A 23,043-nucleotide genomic window follows, 5' to 3' on the forward strand; every position below is an offset into this window, starting at 1 on the left:
CAAGGTACAAATGTATGGAGACCACAGACCTTTCAATTTTTCTTTTTTTTTTTATTGGAGTTATTTTACTTGGTTAAGTTAGTAATTATACTCAATTTATTGACTTATTAGTTACTAATAGGACTGGCAATTGAGCTCGCCATTCACGAGTCAGCTCGTGTTTGGCTCGAAATGAGCTCGAGATTGACTTGCTCGTTTAGTAAACGAGCCAAATACGAACTGAATTTTCCAGCTCATTTAATAAACCAGCCGGACACGAGCTAGGGTCAGCTCGCTAGTGTTCGGCTCGATAATAGCTCGATTACATTTATTTTATATTAATATAGTTTTTATATATATTATATTTATATATATAAATATATAGTTATATTTGTATATAAATAAATAATACGGATTATTATTTTTTAATTTTTTAGTCCAACTTGAAAAACAAAACCCAACTTATTTATAAAGAGGTCCACTTATATTTAGAATTTAGGTTAATTTCATACAGATCCCCGCAAACATAAATTGCAGATATATCCCTGCGAAGTTCAACTTTTAGATCTTATCCCTGCAAAAGTCCTAATGTTTTTTAAATATGTCCCTCTGGTTAGGATCCGTTAGAGAATTGTTAATTTTTTAACAGTAGAGTTGTGAAATGATAATTTTGCCCTTGCCTTTTTCCTTTTTCTCTTCAGTCTGCGGGAGCGGACGGCGGCGGCGGCGACGGCGACGGCGATGGCAATCTTGCGGAGCTTGTTGGGGTTGCGGCCAATGAGGACGAGGAAAAGGCGGAAGGCGAAGGCGCGGCTGTGTCGTCGGAGGCGCCCGTGACGACAGCCCACGCGGGCACCACGACGACGACGACAATCGGATCATCGACGACGACGACGAAGAAGGAGGAGGAGGAGAAAAGGAGAAGGAAAATGAGGATACGAAGAAGAAGAGGAAGAAGAAAAAACAGGAGAGGAAAAGGAAGAAGAGGAAGAAGAAGGGCAAAATTATCGATTCACATTATTAATTAATTATGATTAAGTATTTTAACTACGGTTAACTAGATTTCTCTAACGGATCCTAACGTCAGGAACATATCTGAATACATTAGGACTTTTTCAGGTATAACTTATGAAAGTTAAACTTTGTAGGAATATATATGTTATTCATCATGTTTGTAGAGATATGTATGAAATTAATCCTTAGAATTTTAAAAGTTGAATCAAAATTTAAAGAACATTATTTTAACCGTTTCTTTCCCTAACCCTACTTCCTCTTTTTTTTTTTTTTTTTTTTTTTTTTTTTTTTTTTTTTCACACGTTACCCGAACATCCGCCTCGCTCTTTTTCTCTCTCTCTCTCTCTCTCTCTACGCCCGAAGACCCCCCCGGCAACGCTCTTCTGTCTTCACCGTCCGCAACACTCCCGGCAGCGCATTCTTTGCCGTTCGCATATCTCGATGGAACTCCGGCAGCCGCGCTTTCAGCAGGTTCGTTCTTCGTCTTCCATGATCTTCATCTTTTCTTTTTCTCTTTTTCTTACGGGTTTTTTTAGCAGCATATAAGGGATTTTCTTTCTTGAGCTTCTAATTAGAGTTTGATGTGATTTTTCTTACAGAAATTTAGGTAGATTGTATCCCGCTCAACTTCCTACCCGTCGACCAAAATATTTTTGTAATTGTAGCAATAATCGAGCCAACGGGCCGAAAATGAGCTAGCTCGAATAAATTGCGAGCCGATCACGAGCTGGACTTTTGGAGCTCGTCGCGAGCTCGAGCCGAAGACGAGCCGACCTTGAACACTTTCGAGCCGATCTCGAGCTGGCTCTGGCTCGCAAGAGTTCAGCTCGTTGACAGCCCTAGTTACTAACCTTTCTTTATTTAGTTTTATTTACTAAAAAACGATTAAAATAGTTAAATTTGATGAAATCACCAATGAATTTGATAATATTCCTAATTTATGCGACTAAAGTTACTCAATGCTGCAAATTTAAAAACTATAGGGGCCTCAATCAGAAAAAAGAATGTTGAGGGGGGTTTTTAAAAATGGCCTATGGTTGAGGGGCCTCCATAAATTTTTACCTAAGTCCAAAGAATTTAGTGACATTTTCGTTTGTATCGCACAATCTGCTTTAATTCAAAATTAGGTTTTGTTTGTGTCTTGTATTTAGTTATTTTGAGACTTAAGATAGATAGAAACTAGGACATGAAGTTTCTGGGTGTCATCTGTTTCATGGGTCAAATTGAGAATACTATTTTCTTGTGAGGATTTCAAGGATTACATTGGATCTGGGCATGTGAAAATAGCACCGGAAGTTTATGACGCTCTTGCACGTGGGAAAGCTGTTGTTGCTCTCGAGTCTACGATAATCTCTCATGGTAAGCTTATATTATAGTTGGTTGTCAGTGTACATTTAGTTGTTTCTTGGATAGTTTTGCAAGAAACTTTACCTTTTATATTTTGTGAAATATCATGCAAGTTCTATCAATTGCATTAGTTACTCTATTTAAACAAATCCCTCTCCCCCCCTATATTTCTCACTTCAATTGAGTTGATTGATTCTGAAATGCTTTCCGTTGGTTCACAACAATTTCCATATTGAGACAGAATCACTTCCAAAGTTGAAGGTCAACAAAGAGACCAAAGAAAGATAAAATGTGTCATCTGGTTGTCGGTCGTTAGCAGATAGTAATTATTTTCTTCTTGGGAAAATTGTTTTGAAATTTCAGAACTATTTGTTTCGTCCGATTAAGCTCTTTAGTTAGCTGTTCGTTTGACTTGGGATTAGATGAGCTCGCACTAGCTCGGCCTAACCGTAAATAAACCTAGATTGGGCCAGATTTAGTTCTCTTGTGTTCTGCTCGTTTAGATCTGTAAGTTGTAGAATATTAAGCCTTGAAAAGGATTTAAGCTTGTTACTTACCAGTTACTGTGCATTCTACATGTTATAAAATCTAGATTGTTTGAATGTTCTGTTGCACCTGGGTCAATTATCTTTTGAAATTTCAGAGAGAGTTACTCCGTCAGTTATGTTCAATTAATTTTATTTACTTGTCTGTTGTATGCATGAGGCATGCCTTATCCACAAAATTTTCGGACTGCAAAAGAGGTGGAGGCTATTGTGCGAGACAATGGAGCAATTCCTGCAACTATTGCCATCTTAGATGGCACTCCATATATCGGTATATCTTGTTGCCCATTTGCTTGAAGTGTTTTTTTTTTTCCGTAGCCAAAACCGTCCATAGTTGTAAGCATTTGTCCTTTGTGCCTTGTGAAAGATAGTAGTTCATGGGATCTAAGGTGGTTCTGAAACTGGACACTGTTGCTATCAGTATGCTGTGCATAAAAGATATTGTTGTCATTGATAGGCAATAGCAGAATGAATCATATGCTAAGCCAGTTTTTCTTCATTCTTCCATGGATTTTCTTGTCATAGGCATCTAAGTGGAAGGGTTAAAATTGAGATAACAATTTATTTTGAAACTAATAAAATATGTCAAACCATTTCAAGGACCAATCAACAAGTCTCATTCTTAAGGTGGAAAATGACTGATAAGTAATGCTAGAATGAACAAAAACAACCGACAAAAGCTGCAACCTAAGGCCATTGTTGTTGTTGCCCTGTTTTTTTAAAACATAAATTCTACAAATGGGTTGTAAGGTTAGATGATAAGGTGCTTGCAGTCAAATCATCTATCAAGTTGTTTGGTCCAAATATTTAAAAAATCAAAAAGAAAAGTAACTCTTTTTTTATTAATTCAGTTTTTGAAGAAAATGTTCTTTAGCATTCAGCCGGTTTGCATTGCAAGCTAGCCAACAATGGCGAGAATAGGGAAGTGCGCCTGTGAGCTCAGTTAATCATCTAAAATTTTTGCTTATAAGTGAAAAAAAAATGATGTCAATATCAAACATGGCTAAGGATTTATTTGGTGTTGCTGCTTTTTCATTAGAGATTGCTATCTTTTCTTTTTTTTTTTCTTTTTCAAAATCCACTAGGCGCATTCAATCATGTAGAACTTGAGGAAAAGAAAATAAAAAACTCAGATGTAGAACGAGGTCTTAGTCTACAAAATATGAATTACATAAATCATTAATGAATGGTCAAATAGTTTGATTATTTTCCATTTTCCTTATGTACGAGTACATTATACTATTTTATTAAATCTAGAAAATGTTCTGTTAAAACAGTGCTCAATTTTGGCTATCTTTAGCTCTTTACAGTTCTAATTGTCGTTGATGACCTGAACATGGCCTGATTTTGGTCAGTTATTTTGGATCTATCATGCATGAACCCCGAATTTTTTTGACTCAAACCTAGATTCAGTATTTGTGAGCATTCTTGGAAAAATGTTAACATCGTATATAGTAAATCTTCTAATTTTCTTGCAACAAAGCTTTATGATTTCGGAACTTTTGTCAATCTTTCTATATAATTTTTTTTAGAGCAAACAAAGATTTTGAAACAATATGCCGTATAACTATAATTAGTCCTGTTTTCCTTGTGATTCAATTCTGGCTTTTTACTGTTTCCATTCATTCCTTGGTTTAAATAACTAAATAAACTAACTGATCTTATAGGTACAATCTTAATAGTGTGGTTCTCCATTAAACTTGTGCTCTACAAAACATAATAGACATCTGATACTGTTAGTGAGTATTCTTTAACTTATTATGCATTATCTTCGATGTCGTCAAAGTATTCATATTTACTACAACATAGGCCTAAACGATGAACAACTGGAGAGGTTGGCAGTTCTTGGAAGAAAAGTACGGAAGACAGCTCGCAGGGATATTGCATATGTAGTGAGTAATATTTGATCTATGATTTTTTTTTCTTTTTACTAGTAGTAGTGCTTGGATTGTGTGGTTTATCTTATAGAAAGAACTACCCAATAAGTCACTAGAATTGCCATTTTCTGGCTTACTTTTAAGTTTTAAGTACACTCAGTTCTACTTTGTGTACTAATTTTCTTTTTAATGGTCATTCTATCTAACAATGTTCTGGTGAATTCATGAATGGGTTATAATTTTTCAAATTCATGAAAAGAGATCAAATTTCATTTTTTATGCTGCTTTAGTCCTTTTTCCAACTTTGTAGACCGATCCTTAAAAAAGTGTGCAAGGTGATATTGAATATATGCATCCCATTGATTGGATCCTTATTGCTTTTTAATATATAGATTTTCCATTCCTAGTAGCATTTAGTTTGCAGTAACTAAAATGGTACTTTTTTGCAAATAGTGACTTGTTCCAGTTTTTGCTAATTTGAAAAATGGAGATATATTTCCACAAATTCCTCAATGCTGAGGCACTATCTTTTTGGAATTAGAACTTATTTGTAGGAGGTTGGTGGCAATTTATAGCTGAAGTGGCTATATATATAGTTGACTTATGGGTAGATTTAGATGTCAGCTTCACAAGCAAGATAATGTGGCTGCATTTGATGCAATGAAATGAATTCAGTTAACACATTAATAACATCATAAGTTTCAACTATAGAAGTGGAAACGTAAAGTAAGAGGGGTTTGCATGCACTACCCCGATTATCAACCGTTTTCCTATGATGGCAAAGGGGAGAGTATTTGCAAGCCATATAAAGGATGCTTCTCTTCTGGTTGGATGTTGAGAATAGCCTGTGATCCTATCATTGGCAAGGGAGACATACGATATTGTCTGATTTATAGTACATCAATCAATATAGTTAGGCGCCGTTTGGTTTGGGGGATAAGTGGGGATAACGAAAGTTATCCCCGCTATTCCCCCAAACGGGGTGATTTTTTACCGGACCATGACATTTAAATCCCTGGCATCAGGTATGAATTCATTTATTTCAGAATTAAATATGTTGTTTTTCAACATAGATTATTTACCAAAAATGTATGCATAAAGAATTTGTTAGGAATCAAGAGTACAAATGATCATAATGCACTTTCTTTGAATGGAGCTACTCCACAACTATTAACTTGCAGTTTGTTCTTTAATTGCAGTTATGCTTCTGGATATCAATTAATTGTTTATTCATTGAGATTCACTTGTACATGTACTTGATTTTTTTTAATGATTTCTTTGGTGTTATTTAATAATTCAGATTTCTTTTATATCACTAATTGTCTTTCTAGGTCTGAATGTTTGGTGGTCCTTGATAGGTTGCTGCTGGTGGCAATGGTGCAACAACTGTTTCTGCATCTATGTTTTTTGCTGCTAAGGTCTCTCTCTATCTTCTATGTGGAGTTTGGATCAACTTTCATGGGTGATGCTAGATCGTTCTATAATTAGATTTAATTGAGGATAAAAGGCCGTAGAATTGAAATTTAGGATGTTGGGTGCTATCCATTATATCTAAAATAAACTATGATTTCCTATTCTGGAGAATCTGTACACATTAAGCTGTTGCAATATCAATGTTCTAAATTCTTCAAGGACTACTACTCGATGCATGAGACATAGGGTTCCATAGATTATTAGTCTTTAAATAATGCCTTTTAGATGTTGTTAGTCATGTCCAGGCTTATATTCCAGTCTTTTTGAATTTGTCTTTCTATTAACAACCTTGTAAAACTCCTTTAGTTTACACATGTCAATGGATCTGTAATAGCTATCAAAACAAGGCCTGAGAATTTTAGTTATAAATGATATAATTTGAGTGGGAAAATCAATTTACAACCCTAGAAAGAGATGTAAATGGGATATCAAAAATTTCAAAACTGGGTAGTTGTTGAGGATATGAAAGAGTATAAAGAGGAGGCAAAAATTAAAGCAAAAAGAAAAAGTGACAGATCCACAGAGCCATCTCTTTCTTCTTAATACAACTAGAGATGCTTTTGTGTGTCTGCATATAAATTTAACCAGGGATTTAAGTGTCGTGGCATTGGGTAGTGCCGGAAACTGCAGGCAAGGTATGACACGGTGCGTGCCGGGCCGTTTCGATGCATGCCGGTTATAAAAAATACATGTGTGCCAACACATAATAGCATGAAATATTTATTTTCTTTAGCAATAAAATATTCTAACTGTTTATTATGTATCTTTATCAAATATTTTGAACTTTGTTGAGAAAATTACTTACTAATTTAAAGAATAGAGGGTTTTGAGCTGTGCTATCGGCACAAGGATTGTATTTTGTCGATATCTTGTTGGCATGATACGGTACGTGGATACAGCCCATGCCGATGGGCACTTAAATTCTTGAATTTAACATATGTACATTTATAACTACACAAAGGTGTGAAATCTACTATAGTGGTGTTGTACTGGATTGTTTAACGTAAAGGCTAAAATGCATATGAATACATTGAGGGTTTACCTGGTTTTTGGGGTGGTGCGGATGGGGGTTGTGAAATGAAAAATTACAGTGTATCGAGGGATTTTTTTTTTCCGTATTTTAGCCTAACATGTATTATCTTCATTTACCCAGTATATGCTACTTTGGTTCATTGTACTCATACATACAAGATACTGCAGGTTGGTATACCAGTTTTTGTTACCGGTGGAATTGGAGGAGTGCATAGACATGGGGAACAAAGTAAGAAACCAGCTTTTACTCATGAAATGAGTTTTAACTTTTCTTGCCATACCTTATATTATTGTTTCTTGTTTACTTTGAATAATGACTAACAAACTTGTATTTCCAACTTCAAATGGATTTACCTTAATTCTGTTTCTTATAGTGGCAAAACTAATTTACATTGAAAAATCAATGCATATCTTATGCTGTGTGATTATTTTCTTCCTGCAGCTCTAGACATTTCATCCGATCTTACCGAACTTGGAAAGACTCCGGTAGCAGTTATCTCAGCTGGTGTAAAGTCAATTTTGGATATTCCTCGAACCCTTGAATATTTGGTACTTAAGACTTTTACTTTTTCGTATTAAATCTTAGTTAAGATTTATTTAATCATGTCTAGAGTTTCCAAAAAAAAGGAAAAAAAAACATTTAAAGGGAGTATGACTACTATCAAGGTTTAAAGTGCCGTGGCACAAGGGCGTGCCGCTCTTTCCCTGACACGGTACGGCACAGGCACGCTTCCGTGCAGACACGTGGTACACTTGCGTGCCAATGGATACACCTAACCTCCTACTGGCACGTTTTGGCATGAACTTATTTCAGTTTTTTTTTGGTTCCAATAAACTCTTATAATGTTATTTTGAAAGATTTAGACAAATAATTATGAATAGTTGCTATGTCTAGCTTATTATACTCATTAATTAACATGCATATAAGCTTCTTGTATGTAAAGTACAACTATACCTGATGTAGAATATAAATTAAAATACAATAATAGAATTCACAAGTACAATAATTATTTAAATTTATATCTTTACATAGAGATGACTACTTAATTCTACATAAATTGTCGCGGTAATGTTGGAGAAAAAATTCAAAATCCTCTATTATTATTATTATTATTATTTAAGTTATTAATTTAATTTAATTTAATTTATTATTGTTATACTGTTTTTATTAACGTCCTTTTAGATCAGAAGTCCACGAACGTGCGTGGACGTTGCGTGCTTCGTGGGCGCCCACTCCACGCACACGGATCCTTGGGGGTTTCCCATCTTCACTAATTAGAAGGATTTAAGAGATTTAACGTTGGGAGAATTCCAATGGTTACTCTTATTTTCTTTCTTTCTATATATATATATATATATATATATATATATACATGCTTTGTATACTATTCAAATATAGATGAACATTGCAGAGCTTTAAAACTTTATTTAGATTCTAATTTTATTTTGTTCAATCTCTTTATCATCGGGTGTTGAAAGAGTCTCCGTCAATCTCTTCCGCTTTCGTGCTTATAGGAGGAATTTCAGTCGTACCTTGGGGCGGTGTTTCCGGTTAATCCCGCACGAAGGACGGGAATACGCCTTAGGGTAGTGCTACTCACGCTTCCGGATCAAATTGTTTGATATTCTTCTTCCACAATTTTTTTTGGGATTTGGCGATTATTTGTAAGTTAAAATAATTAATTTTATCACAAAATTAGTTGGATTTTAATCACAATCGGATTTTTCGTTGTGGTTTTCCCCCAGTAGGTAGACCATATGACATATTGTCATCTGCAGATACAAGATTTATTTGACAATATTGATATAAATATTATTGGTATTGTGAGAAATTATATATTCCCGATATTTCAGTGTATTGTCGTAGATAATTTGCATATGTGACGGAAAAAAGAGGAGAAAAATAATTTAGAAAGATATGTAAGAACTGAAAAGAAGAAGAAGAGAGAGCAGAGGAGAAGGTAGCCAGGCACGAGAGAAAGGGAGAGGGAAGAAAGAAAAAGAAAGGGGAAAAAAAAAGGCGGGGCACGTGGGGGGAGAGGCATGAAGTCCAAAAAATACAATAGGACAAATAAAAAGGAGAGACGGGGGAGGGGGGTACCCGGATGCTTCGGGTACCCTAAAGAGCAAAAGAAAAAAAAAGAAAAAAAAAAGAGCATCAAGTCAAAAAGAAAAAAGAAAAGTGCAAAAGGACAAAAATAAAAAGGAGAGAGGGAGGGTGTACCCAGATGCTTCGGGTACCCCAAAGAACAAAACAAAAAGAAAAAAAGCAAAAAGAAAAAAAAAGCAAAAAAGGCAAAAAGAAGGAATTGGCATGGTACGTGTCGCGGTACCTTCCCAGGTATCGCGTTGTCTCGTGCGATACTCGGGAGGGTATCGCGGTACGGCGGGGGGTTGCGAGATCCCCCTGTACTGTGCCCCCGGCACGGGGTGGCACTTTAAACCCTGACTACTATACTCTTACGAGTATAGAGTCCTTCCTACTCATAAGTCATTTTCGATGATAGATCTTCCGAATCAACGATCCATACCATTAAATATGATCTAGAGCATTTAAAACTTCTAAAAACTAAATTTCATAATTTTTTTAAGTTATAATAAAGTCCATCAAGCGGGCATAGAATGAATGTTCAAAATCAAACGGCCTTCTAAAATTAGATTGGAGTTATTGATCTTTATCTAGATAGTGAATAGAATTTTCTGTCAAAAATTGAACCGATTTCAATTCTTTTTACATTGTTAAACTAGGAACTACCCTATACTAGCCGTTAAAAGTTGTCAACTTTGAGATCATCTGATTGTAAGGTAAATGATGTCGAAAATTATGAAATTTGTTTTCTAGACGTTTTAAATACTCTAGATAATGTTTAACGGTATGGATCGTTTATTCGGAAACTCTATCCTCTAAAACGATTTGAGTACGAAGGCGATTGTTCTCATAAGAGTATAATAACCGAACTCCATTTAAACGTTTGCAAGTTTTATCAATCTTATAGGTTTCGAAAAGAAAAATTAAAATATTAGGCATACGGAGAGCATAATTTTCTAATCATTTTGATGATTGTGATAGTAAGTAACAAGGTCAAGAGTGATGACCTAGAATATTTCTGCGGCAATGATTGATATATGACCCATATCTTAATATTAAAAAAAAAAGTTAATTTTGTAAGTATCCCTTTGTCTCCCCCTAATTACAATGCTCCCAAAAAGCTGTCACTATCAAAAGTTCCCCTTTTATTAGATAAAACCATTAAACTACCATATTGGTTGCATTCTGTCTAAAGCAAATTGACTGTTTTGCCCATCTTGTTGCCTATGACCAATCCTGTTCAATTGTCCCAACTGTCGATGCTCCAACTGCCATCCATACTGAAACTCTAAGACTATCCTAGATGCCCCTAAGGGACCAATTTAAGTTCTATATATTTCTATCTTCTTTGCATAAATTTTGAACCCTTTAGAGATCTTCTCTTCTGTGAGCTCATATCACACCCAATAATCGTCTATCACACTCCAACATCGGATAGGAATGGGGATGTGATTCGGAATATAAGAGACTTAGACACAGTTAAAATAACTGGGCTTAAGCATTTTGGGCCGGTGTTTGGGTTCAACGAGTTATTGTTGCTAGTGGGCTGGGTCGTTAAATTTGGTATCAGAGCCGGTTCACCAGCCGGAAATGTGTGGCGAGTCTCGGCTGAGCCAGGGTCTGAAAGATAAGGTGATAGGCTAATCGGAGTCTGAATGACAAGGTGACTCGGTATGCCACGGTCTAGATGACAAGACTAGTAAGACGAGTCTCATATCGTTTGGTGATCTTGAGCTGTGTGTGTGATTGGATTGACGAGGATGTCAGGGCCTTAATGGGGGGAATCTATCACACCGCAATAATCGTCTATCACACCCCAACATCGGATAAGAATGGGGATGTGATTGGAAATATAAGAGACTTAGACACTAGTAATAATAACTGAGCTTAAGCATTTTAGGCCGGTGTTTGGGCCCAACGAGTTATTGTTGCTAGTGGGCTGGGTCGTTACAGCTCAAAATTGTACTTACTAGTTTGTTATTAGTTTTGTTCTATTAATAATCCTACTCAATTATTTAGTTACTTGTTATTATTGAAATATAGAAAGACCATATAATGAACCTAATAGAAAAGTAAACAGCTGAAATGATAGCATTCTAGACAAAGGAAATGGAATTACTTGTCCTAAACAAATGAAATGAAGGCAAATGAAAAAAATAAAGCTAAACTAGGACGATACTAGTTTAAAGCAAATACAAAGTAAGCTTGATTAAGTGTGAAAGAAAGGCCAAGTGATAATACAGTAAACTTAATAGAAGTAGAGATAAATTGGGCTTAACCAACTCAAATGAAGTACTTAACTAAAATAAAAAGAGTGATGGGCATAAATTGAACCATAACATATCCAAAACATATTGAAAACATAAACTGAACAAAATGTTGTCCTAATAGACATAAACTGAACCAAAAACTGCAATTTATATGTCTGAACATACCCCGAAACATTCCCAGAAACAACCAGAAAGAAAATCCAGCATAAGTTTGTAAAAAGTGTCCAACTATATTATGCCCATAATGTTCTGTATCACTAGCAGCAAAGCAATAGTAGTTCTAGTTCACTGTGCACTTGATGTGCTACAAAATGGTGTGACAACACTTGAAGTTGGTGTCTGAGTTGATCTAGGTCCTCCTGTGGATATGGGCCTTCCATTGCATATGGGCTTAGGAGACAGTAGTTGTAGATCCTCTAGCCCTCCTTTGTACTCTTGGGGTTTCCAGGGGTCTTGGACTAGCATACCTAGAAATTGTTAGCTCCACCTCCATGTTTGGATGCTTCCTTGTAAATCAATTCTTTCCCCTAATCCTTTGATTGTCGTCTTCCTTGATAATCTCAAGATTGGCTCCTCCCTCCTTGTCTTTAATCAGATCAACAGCCTCTAGATAGCCCTCTTCACTACAAGGGCCTAAGGGACCTAGGGTTTCTATGTTGCTTCTATGGTGGTGGCAAGGAAAATAAGGAAATTCGAGTATGGATTTCAGTGGAGGAGTTTTGGTAAATTTAGAGATGGAGAGGGAAGGGGTGATCTTGATCAATAATTACGGTGAGGGAAATAACCTTATTAGCTAGCCCTTCACAGTAGCCAAAGAGTTAGCTACATTAAGGGCCAAGTAGTTCATTTCATATTTCAGCTCATGGAAAACCCCTCTATTAACAAATGTTAACTAGATGTCTTATAACAGAGGTTGATGACAAGGGCATTTATGATACAAGTTATGAATTTAAAGGTGCCGCACTAATATTGACAATTTTGAATGTGGTGCTTGTGACATTTTTGACATTGGAAATTACCCTTAAAAGTTCCAAAATATTAGTTTGTTTGTGTTGGGCCAGTAATGCGTGGCCAGGTGGTACGCCGATGCTCCACTTAACCCCAATCTTTAAGAGCAAGGATTCTGATGTGCACTGGAAGCATCGAAATAAATTTGAGCAACCGCCGCGTATAACTAAGAGGAGTTATAGTAACTACAAGTGGTTATAGGCGGTTCCAATCGGCTGAAAATGGCCCGGAAAAATAGGAGTAGTGGCTGATCATGGATAGGGAATAACTGATCAACAGGGGTGATCTATAAATAGGCAAATAACGCTCTGAAAAGAGGTCTTTTTCCCGTGAACAGAAGACCACCTTTATTTTCTCTGCAATTTCTTCACATTTTCTAAGAGTAGTCTACTTGTAATCTTTTACTTTCTCGCACTTACCGTTTTTCCTAGGAGTAGATTGAAGTTAGATCAACCGAGTATGTATGCCCTCAGGCACACTCGACCCTTGTACTGTTTCACAAGTTGATTTCAATATATAAAGGTTTTCGGCTCGTCAGCCGACCCAAAATCCTTTATTTTTCGTACATTCGGCTCATCCAGCTGAACTGATTCTATAGTAGGAGATTCTGAACTCGGCTAATCCGATCCCTCATCAGTCGAATCGCTTGATGTCACTAATCGTAGCCGTTCCGCATCCCGACGCGCTTCCCGAGGAAGATCTTTGACCAGGTCAAAGAAGAGGGAATTCGGCTCCCAACAGTTTGGTAATTGGAAATATTCTTTTCAAATCTTTGGTCTTTATGATAATTTTATCCTGGATGGGCTAGATGTGAATAGGTTTTGTCCAATGGGTAATTTGATAGTATAAAGGCTCTATATGTGTTTGCTAGTAATATTGTTTTATGCTTTTCTTTTGAAATTTTGTAAAATTGAATTGAGAATAATAAATGAATCTAGTTTGTTTTAGTCACTTAGGATACATAAGCAATCTACTGATCTTCCGGTCTGATTGCAGGAAACTCATGGGGTCACAGTTGCTACTTATAAAGCAGACGAATTTCCTGCGTTTTTCACTGAATCTAGTGGATGCAAGGTAAAGTAATATTTTGCATTGATAGTCAAATTATTTTAAATGTAAGGCTTCATACTCTTGCTTCTAAAAGTTTAAACGATTAAGCAATCTCAACTCTTCAATAATTGTATTATTGTTAGATATATTATAATCTGTTAAATATAAAAATATTTAAACACCGTTCTCTAACAGCTTAAGCTTTTAGAGTACAACGGTTGTTTCAGCAATTCTTAAAAAGAATAGCAGCTTGTTTGAAATTTTTATATATGTAGTTATATCTGGCCAATGGCTACCTGGGGCAAACTACCTTTTGTCACTTTGACTACTTGCTTACAGTCAACCTGCATATATTCAGGCAGTATTTTCACTAGATGTTTTGATTGTGCAGAAATTCTAGATGGCTTGAAAGCACTGTGCAAGGAATTTTGCTTATAATTTTTATGTATGATAATACTTCCTTTCCTGAGAAGATGGAAAATAATTATGTATGTATACATAATTATGTATGTATGTATGTATGTGTGTATGTATAGATTTATACATATATGTGTACATACATATATACGTACATATACATATAGTTACATATACATATATATATACAGATACATATATATACATATATACATACATAGATATACAAGGATTTAAGTGCTCATTGACACGGGCCGTATTCACCATGCCGTATCGTGTCGGCAAGATATCAGCACGATACAGGCATACAGCACGATATAGCCCGAGTGCCGATGGCACAACTCAAAATCTTTTATTCTTTAAATTAGTAAGTAATTTTCTCAATAAAGTTCAAAAGATTTGATAAAAATATGTAATAAAAAATTGGCATATTTTGTTGCTAAAGAAAATAAATATTTCATGCCATTATGTGTTGGCACATATATTTTTGGTGATCGACACGCATCGGCACGACTTGGCACACACCGTGTCGTACCGTGCCGACCAGTTTCCAGCACGACCCCGTGCCACGATACTTAAATCCTTGTAGATATATATATATATATATATATATAGTCCGGCTACTATACTATCGATAGTACCAACCCCTTGGTACTATTGAGTTTTCTACCGTTAGATCTATCCTTTGATCAGTTCCATCTGTTAGATTATACTATTAAACTAACCACCCACTCAACCCTAGGGGATCACTATCAATTTAACCGGGGACCACTATCATCCTAACCGCACATCCTTTCATCCAACGGCCGAAAACTCAATAGTACCAAGGGGTTGGTACTATTGATAGTATAGTAGCATAATTCTATATATATCTATATATATATATATATTGAGAGAGAGAAAAAGAGAGAGAGAGAGAGAGTTGAGCTGGAATACTATCGGTTGCAAACGGGCTTCGTTGCCACTCATTTGTTTTTGATGATGGAGCCTTCAAATCGACGATTGACACCGTTGAACATTTTCTATACCATTTGAAGCATGTAGAAACCAAATTTCATGCTTTTTCGATATTGTTTTCTTGTCCATCAAGTGGACACAAAAATGAACGGCTGAAAATGAATATCTTTTAAAAAGTGATGATAGAAGTCTCGTAATCAAGATCAAGAGTATAGATCTTGTTTTAGATAGTTCAAAGAATTTTCTAATAAAAATTCAATTGATTTGGATATCTTTACACCGTTAAACGAGAAACGTCTCATATCGACTATTACAATTATAGATTTTGAAACCCTTTGATCATTAGGCCAATAATGTTGAGAAAATTTAAAATTTGATTTCTACATACTTCAAGTGGTATAGATCATATTCAACGATGCCGATCGTCAATTTGGAGGCTCCATCATCGAAAATAAATAGGTGGTAACGGAGCCCGTTTGCTATCAATAGCATTCCAGCTCAACTCTCTCTCTCTATATACATATACATATATACATACATATATATATAGAATGAGCAGGGCTCCTGTGCTATTAGGAGCATAACAGCCTTTGTGTTTCTAAGTTTCTAACCATCCATCAATTTTGATGGATGGTTGGGATTATTCTCTCATTTATCTCTCAATTTCTCCTCTATCTCAATTTCTCCTCTTTCTTAGCCCACTCCCTCACCATCCCTCTCCACCATCCACTATCCCCTCCACCATCATCAACATCCGCGATGGCCCTCCGCCATCATCGACCCCGCCTCTCCACCATCATTCTTTCCACCCTAAACCCTAAACCTGCTCTTTATACCCCACCGGGCGCCGCTGTCGTTGCCAGGGGTGGCAGCAGTAGTGATAGTGGCGATTTGGCGACGATAGTGGCGATTTGGCGACGATAGCAACGACGGCGGCAGGGGTGGGGAAGGTGGCATGGCGACGACGACGGCATATGGGGTTGGAAGGGAGGTGTTGATGGTGCGAGGTGGGTTGAGGTATGATGGAAAATGTGAGAGGAGAAACTGGGGAGAAATTGAAAGAGAAATTAAGAGAGAGAGAGAAAAAAAAGAAAAAAATCTAGCTATCCATCAATTTTGATGGATGGTTAGAAATTTAGGAGCACAAGAGCTGCTATGCTCTTAATAGTACAGTAGCCCTGCTCTCTCTCTCTCTATATATATATATACATACATATATGTGAATATATATATGCATATACATACATACATACATACATGCACATATATACGTACATATAATTACATATATACATACAGATACATATATACAAGGTTTAAAGTGGTGTCCCATCCCGTACGGCACGGGGTGGCATGTACCGTGCCCTCAATATGGGGGCACGGTACAGGGGCGGTCCTGTAGGACCCCCTGGTGCCGCAATACTCGCTGGGGTATCGTGCGGAATAGCGTGATACCCCAGCAGCGGCACAGTATCGTGCCTTTTTTCTGTTGTGGGTTTTTTTCCCTTATTTTTGCACAGACATCCACTTTTTCTTCACAAATTGTTTTTCCAACATTTGTCGCACCGGGAAATTTTCGGCGAATCAGAGCATAAAATCGAACTTCATAACCAAATTTCGGGGCATATCTAACATAAAATTCTATTTTTGGAGTTGGGAGATTGAAAATACTAACAAAATTAACAGTTAAATTAAATCAATTGATACTTAAATTTATTTGATTTATTTGTTATATAATTTATTGCTAAATTTTTATTGATAAATCTAACATATTTTTATGATCCACCATGATGATCTATGTAGAATTAAGCAATCATCTCTGTAAAAATGTAAAATTATATAATTATTGTACTTGTAAATTTTTTTATTGTATTTTAATTTCTATTCTCTATAAGGTATAGTTATACTTTACATATAAAAAATCTTACTAGTGTATTAATTGGTGAATATAGTAAGTTATTCATAGCCAATATTCATAATTATTTTGCTAAACCTTTCAAAATAATATTAAGAGTTTATTAGGACCAAAAAAATAAAATAAGTTTGTATCAAAGTGTGCCATTAGGAGGTCATACGTATCCATCGCATGCAAGCGTACTACGTGTCGGCACGAAAGAGTGCCCGTGTTGTACCGTGCCAGGCAAATAGCGTCACGTCCCAGTGCCACGACACTTTCATCCTTGCATATATATATATATATATATATATATATATATATATATATATATATCGGCTACTACTCTTATGAGTACGATCGCCTTCGTACTCATAAGTTGTTTTCGATGATAGAGCTTCCGAATCGACGATCCATACCGTTAAACATTATTTAGAGCATTTAAAACTTCTAGAAATTAAATTTTATAATTTTTTGATATCATTTACCTTACGATCAAAAGCTCACAAAATTGACAATTTTTAAAGATCAATAACCCTGATCTCAAAAGCTCATAAAAGAATCGGAATAGCTTGAAATTTTGATAGAAAATTCTATTCACTACCTACATAAAGATTAATAACCCCGATCATAAATTGAAGGATCCAATCATCCATTTTCAAGATGTCGTTCGATTTTGACCGTTCATTTTATATCCGCTTGATGGGCTTTATAATGATTTCGAAGAATTACGAAATTTATTTTCGAGAAGTTTCAAATACTCTAGATCATGTTCAACGGTGTGGATCGTCGATTCGGAAGCCCCAACATCGAAAACAACTTATGAGTATGAAGGGCTCTATACTCATAAGAGTATAGTAGCCCTACTCATATGAGACACGCTCCGCAGCTGCCAATTTGGTCGGTTAGGGTACGTCCAACAGACGTCGAACGGACAGAACCTCCCTTGTCCGCCCAAGGCTCAACAACATCAATCATGTACTTAAGGCTTTTGTGGTCCGTGTATATATTGCAACGCGTGCCATATAAGTAGTGTCTCCACAACTTGAGAGCGAAGACCACTACAGCTAACTCTAGGTCATGGATTTGATAGTTCTTTTCATAGCTTTTCAACCGGCGGTGATTGCATATGAGTAGGGCTACTATACTCTTATGAGTGTAGAGCTCTTCGTACTCATAAGTTGTTTTCGATGTTGGGGCTTCTGAATCGACGATCCACACCGTTGAACATGATCTGGAGTATTTGAAACTTCTAGAAAATACATTTCGTAATTCTTCGAAATCATTATAAAGCCCATCAAGCGGGTATAAAATGAACGGTCAAAATCGAACGACATCCTAAAAATGGATGATCGGATCCTTCAATTTAAGATCGGGGTTATTGATCTTTATGTAGGTAGTGAATAGAATTTTCTATCAAAATTTCAAGCTATTCCGATTCTTTAACACCGTTAAACTAGCAAGTATCACATACCGACCGTTAAAAATTGTCAATTTTGTGAGCTATTGATCCTAAGGTAAATGATATTGAAAAATTATAAATTTGATTTCTAGAAGTTTTAAATGCTCTAGATAATGTTTAACGGTCTAGATCGTCGATTCAGAAGCTCTATCATCGAAAACAACTTATGAGTACGAATGCGATCGTACTCATAAGAGTATAGTAGCCGGACTCTATATATATATATATATATATATATAGAGTTGAGCTAGAATACTATCGATAGCAAACGGGCTCCATTGCCATCCATTTGTTTTCGATGATAGAGCCTCCAAATCGACGATCGGCACTGTTGAACATGATCTATACCACTTGAACTTGAAGTGTTTAGAAATCAAATTTCAAATCTTTTCGACATCATTTGCCTAATGATCAAAGGGTTTCAAAATTTGTAATTTTAATGGTCGATATGAGGCGTTTTCTCATTTAACGGCGTAAAGATATCCAAACCAATTGAATTTTTGTTAGAAAATTCTTTAAACTATTTAAAACAAGATCTATACTATTGATCTTGATTACAAGACTCCTATCATCATTTTTTAAAGAATATTCATTTTCATCCGTTCATTTTTATATCCACTTTATGGATAAGAGAACAATATTGAAAATGTATGAAATTTAATTTCTAAACACTTCAAGTGGTGTAGATCATTTTCAACGGTGTTGATCGTCGATTTGAAGGCTCCATCATCGAAAACAAATGGGTGGCAACGGAGCCCGTTTGCTATCGATAGTATTCTAGCTCAACTCTAGAGAGAGAGAGAGAGAGAGTACGTCTCCTATACTTTCGAAAGTACGGATGCCTCTGTGCTTGCAAGTTGTTTTGATAATGGAGCATCCGATTCGGCGATCGGCTCCGTTAGGCATGATCTACGCTATTAGAACTATTTAGAAACCAAATTTCATAATTTTTCGACATCATTTACCAAGTGATCAAAGAGTCTAAACAATGACTACTTTAACGGCCGATGTGGCACGTTTGAAGGTTCAACTGTGTAGAAGAATCCAAATCACATGAAACTTTAATAGAAAATTCTACTTAACATCAAGAGCAAGAACAATACTTCTGATTTGAAATTTGAGTCTTTTATCACTATCTTTTGTAATATTTTTATTTTTAGCCGTTCATTTTGAGCCTACTCGTTCACTGGGCAAATGAAGTCAAAAAATTATGAAATTTGGTTTCTAAATAGTTCCAATAGCGTAGATCATGTCTAACGGAGCCGATAGCCGAATTAGATGCTCCATCATCGAAAACAACTTACAAGCACGGAGGCCTCGGTACTTTCGAAAGCATAGGAGCCTAACTCTCTCTCTCTCTCTCTCTCTCTCTCTATATATATATATATATATATATATATATAGAGTCCGACTACTATACTCTTATTAGTACGATCTCCCTCGTACTCATAAGTTGTTTTCAATGATTGAGCTTCCGAATCGACGATCCACACCGTTAAACGTTATCTAGAGCATTTAAAACGTCTAGAAATCAAATTTTAAATTTTTCGACATCATTTACCTTAAGATCAAAAGGTCACAAAATTGACAATTTTCAACGGCCGGTATGAGATATTTGCTAGTTTAACGGTGTAAAAGAATCGAAATCAGTTGAATTTTTGATAGAAAATTCTATTCACTATATAGATAAAGATCAATAACTCTAATCTTAAATTGAAGGATCCGATCATTCATTTTTAAGACGTCGTTCGATTTTGACCGTTCATTTTATGCCCGCTTGATGAACTTTCTTATGATTTTGAAAAATTACGAAATTTATTTTTTAGAAGTTTTAAATACTCTAGATCATATTTATCTGAGTGGATCATCGATTTGGAAGCCCCATCATCGAAAACAACTTATGAGTACGAATGGTCCAATACTCATAAGAGTATAGTAGCCCTACTCTATATATATATATATATAATTGGGCTGGAATACTATTAATAGTATTGGGACTCTTTTGCTATCGAGTTTTAACTCTTGGATGAAAAATTGTAGTATTGGGACTCTTTTGCTATCGAGTTTTTAACTCTTGGATGAAAAATTGTACAGTTAGGATGATAATTGTCCCCTAGGGTTTATTGGTGGTCCCCCTAGGGTTGAGTGGGTGGTTGGTTGGTTGAATAGTATGATCTAAAGGGTAGAATTGATTAAAGTGTAAATCTAACGGTTAAAAAATTGATAACAAAAGAGCCCAAATACTATTAATAGTATTCCAGCTCAACTCTATATATTTATATGTATACATGTATAAGTATATGTATGTATGTATATGTACATGCATATGTATACATGTATAAGTATATGTATGTATGTATATGTACATGCATATATATAAGTATATATATATGTATATATATGTATGTATATATGTACATGCATATATATATATATATATATATATATGTATGTATGCATGTATGTATGTATGTATATGTACATGCATATATGTTTATGTACATACATATATAGATACATATATAGAGTTGAGCTAGAATACTATTGGTAGTAAACCAGCTCTATTTGTACCAATTTATTTTCGATAATGGAGCCCCCCAAATCGACAATCGGCACCGTTGAATATGATTTACACCACTTGAAGTATCTAGAAATCAAATTTTATGTTTTTTTCGATATTGTTCTCTGGCGAATCAAGTGGACACAAAAATGAATGACTAAAACTAAATATCCTTCAAAAAGTGATTATAGGATTCTTATAATCAAGATCAAGAGTATAGATTTTGTTTGAAATAGGTCTAAGAATTTTCTAACCAAAATTCAATTCATTTAGACTTTTTTACACTGTTAAACGAGCAAACCCTCATATTGGCCGTTAGAATTACAAATTTTGCAATCCTTTGACCATTAGATCAATGATGCCGAAAAAATTTGAAAATTGATTTCTAGATACTTTAAGTGGCATAGATCATATTCAACGGCACCGATCATTGATTTGGAGGCTTCATCATCGAGAACTTGGCAATAACAGAGCATGTTTGCTACCGATAGTATTCTAGCTCAACTCTCTCTCTCTCTCTCTCTCTCTCTCTCTATATATATATATATATATATATATATAAGTACGATCACATTCATACTCATTAATCGTTTTCGATGATAGAGCTTTCAAATCGACGATCCATATTGTTAAACATGAGTTAGAGAACTTGAAACTTTTAGAAACCAAATTTCATAATTTTTTGACATTATTTATCATACGATCAAAAGATATTAACATTAAATAATTTTTAACGGCCGGAATGAGATACCTGCTAGTCTAACGGTGTAAAAGAATCAAAATCGGTTGATTTTTTTATAGAAAATTCTATTTACTATCTAGATTAAGATCAAAACCCCCGATCTTAAATTGAAGAACCCGATACTCTACTTTTAGAAGGTCGTTCGATTTTAACTGTTCATTTTATGTCCGCTTGATGAATTTTATTATAATTTCAAAAAATGATGAAATTTATATTTTATAAGTTTCAAATACTCTAGATAATGTTGAACAATATGGATTGTAGATTCGGATGCTCTATCATCGAAATTACTATGAGTACGGAGGGCTCCGTACTTATAATACTCTATTATATATGTATGTCTGTACATATATTACAACTTTGTTTTCAACAATTTTGCTAAAAAGTTGAAGTGTTCCAAATTTTGAAACCACTTTCACATTCTACCACGTGCGTGTATGAGGAAAAGCTACCTAAAACAGTTAGCACGCAGAGTTTTGTGCTGATTGTGATGGTGCATGCTCCATTTGAATTCACTTCCATAAATTGACGATGTTTTGATGTTTGGTTTAGCTATAAAAGTTCTGATGTGCTAGCTATTGAATACAGGTGCCTTGTCGTCTAGATAATCCGGAGGACAGTGCTAAGCTCATAAGTATGTAAATTTTTATTTATTTTTTTAAGTTTTTCCTCCTCTTGTTTTCACTTTGCATGCAGATGCTTCTCAGTTATGCTTTTCGTGCTGTCAAGGATAGAACTTAATTGCCTGTTTGCCCCTGCAGAAGCAAACTTGAATTTAAAACTTGGATCTGGAATTCTAATTGCCTGTTTGCCCCTGCAGATGCAAACTTGAACTTAAAACTTGGATCTGGAATTCTAATTGCAGTGCCAATTCCTAAAGAGTATTCGGCTTCAGGAAATATCATAGAGTCTGCAATACAAAAGGCAGTTCAGGAAGCAATGTAATCCGTTCCTGCAAACTCCCTCTATTTTGTTGTTTATTTACCCTTTGATCTATGTGAGTATATGTTGATGTGCATATAGATGAGTAACTTAGGTACGTGTATTATAAATGTGTATGTCATATGCATGTGATGCATATGTTCTTATATATATGTTCTTTCATGTATAGATAGAGAGTGTTTCTCATACTCAAACATACTGCTCGGTTTGTAAGCAATCTGTCTGAACATAGGATATTCTCTAGGTAAAAATGTAAGAAAATCCCTCAATATATCCTATTTTGAAATAGAATCCCCTCCGTTTTTCTTACATTGACCCTCCCTTCACTTTTGATTGTTTTGATTTTTCTGGTCAGTCAAGTTTGGGATTTTATTACTTTTGATGA

The 23,043-nt window shown here is 35.4% G+C and overlaps 1 protein-coding gene across 2 annotated transcripts in view; it reads left to right on the forward strand.

The window, feature by feature from the left end:
• The window catches only part of LOC109714142 (pseudouridine-5'-phosphate glycosidase), a 30,177-nt gene continuing 8,430 nt past the window's right edge, over positions 1,297–23,043 (forward strand). The window contains exons 1-10 of one of the 2 annotated variants that reach the window (XM_020238592.1): positions 1,298–1,464; positions 2,250–2,352; positions 3,046–3,156; positions 4,695–4,777; positions 6,121–6,180; positions 7,436–7,496; positions 7,710–7,816; positions 13,631–13,708; positions 22,305–22,350; positions 22,537–22,657. In XM_020238592.1, the coding sequence (XP_020094181.1) occupies positions 1,435–1,464; positions 2,250–2,352; positions 3,046–3,156; positions 4,695–4,777; positions 6,121–6,180; positions 7,436–7,496; positions 7,710–7,816; positions 13,631–13,708; positions 22,305–22,350; positions 22,537–22,657 (800 nt within the window). In that variant the 5' untranslated portion in view covers positions 1,298–1,434. Of the gene's footprint in view, positions 1,465–2,249; positions 2,353–3,045; positions 3,157–4,694; positions 4,778–6,120; positions 6,181–7,435; positions 7,497–7,709; positions 7,817–13,630; positions 13,709–22,304; positions 22,351–22,536; positions 22,658–23,043 lie in introns of both variants that reach the window. The other variant, XM_020238593.1, reaches the window with a different exon arrangement.

The sequence above is a fragment of the Ananas comosus genome, linkage group 8 (assembly GCF_001540865.1).
Source record: "Ananas comosus cultivar F153 linkage group 8, ASM154086v1, whole genome shotgun sequence".
Classification (NCBI taxonomy): Eukaryota; Viridiplantae; Streptophyta; class Magnoliopsida; order Poales; family Bromeliaceae; genus Ananas; species Ananas comosus.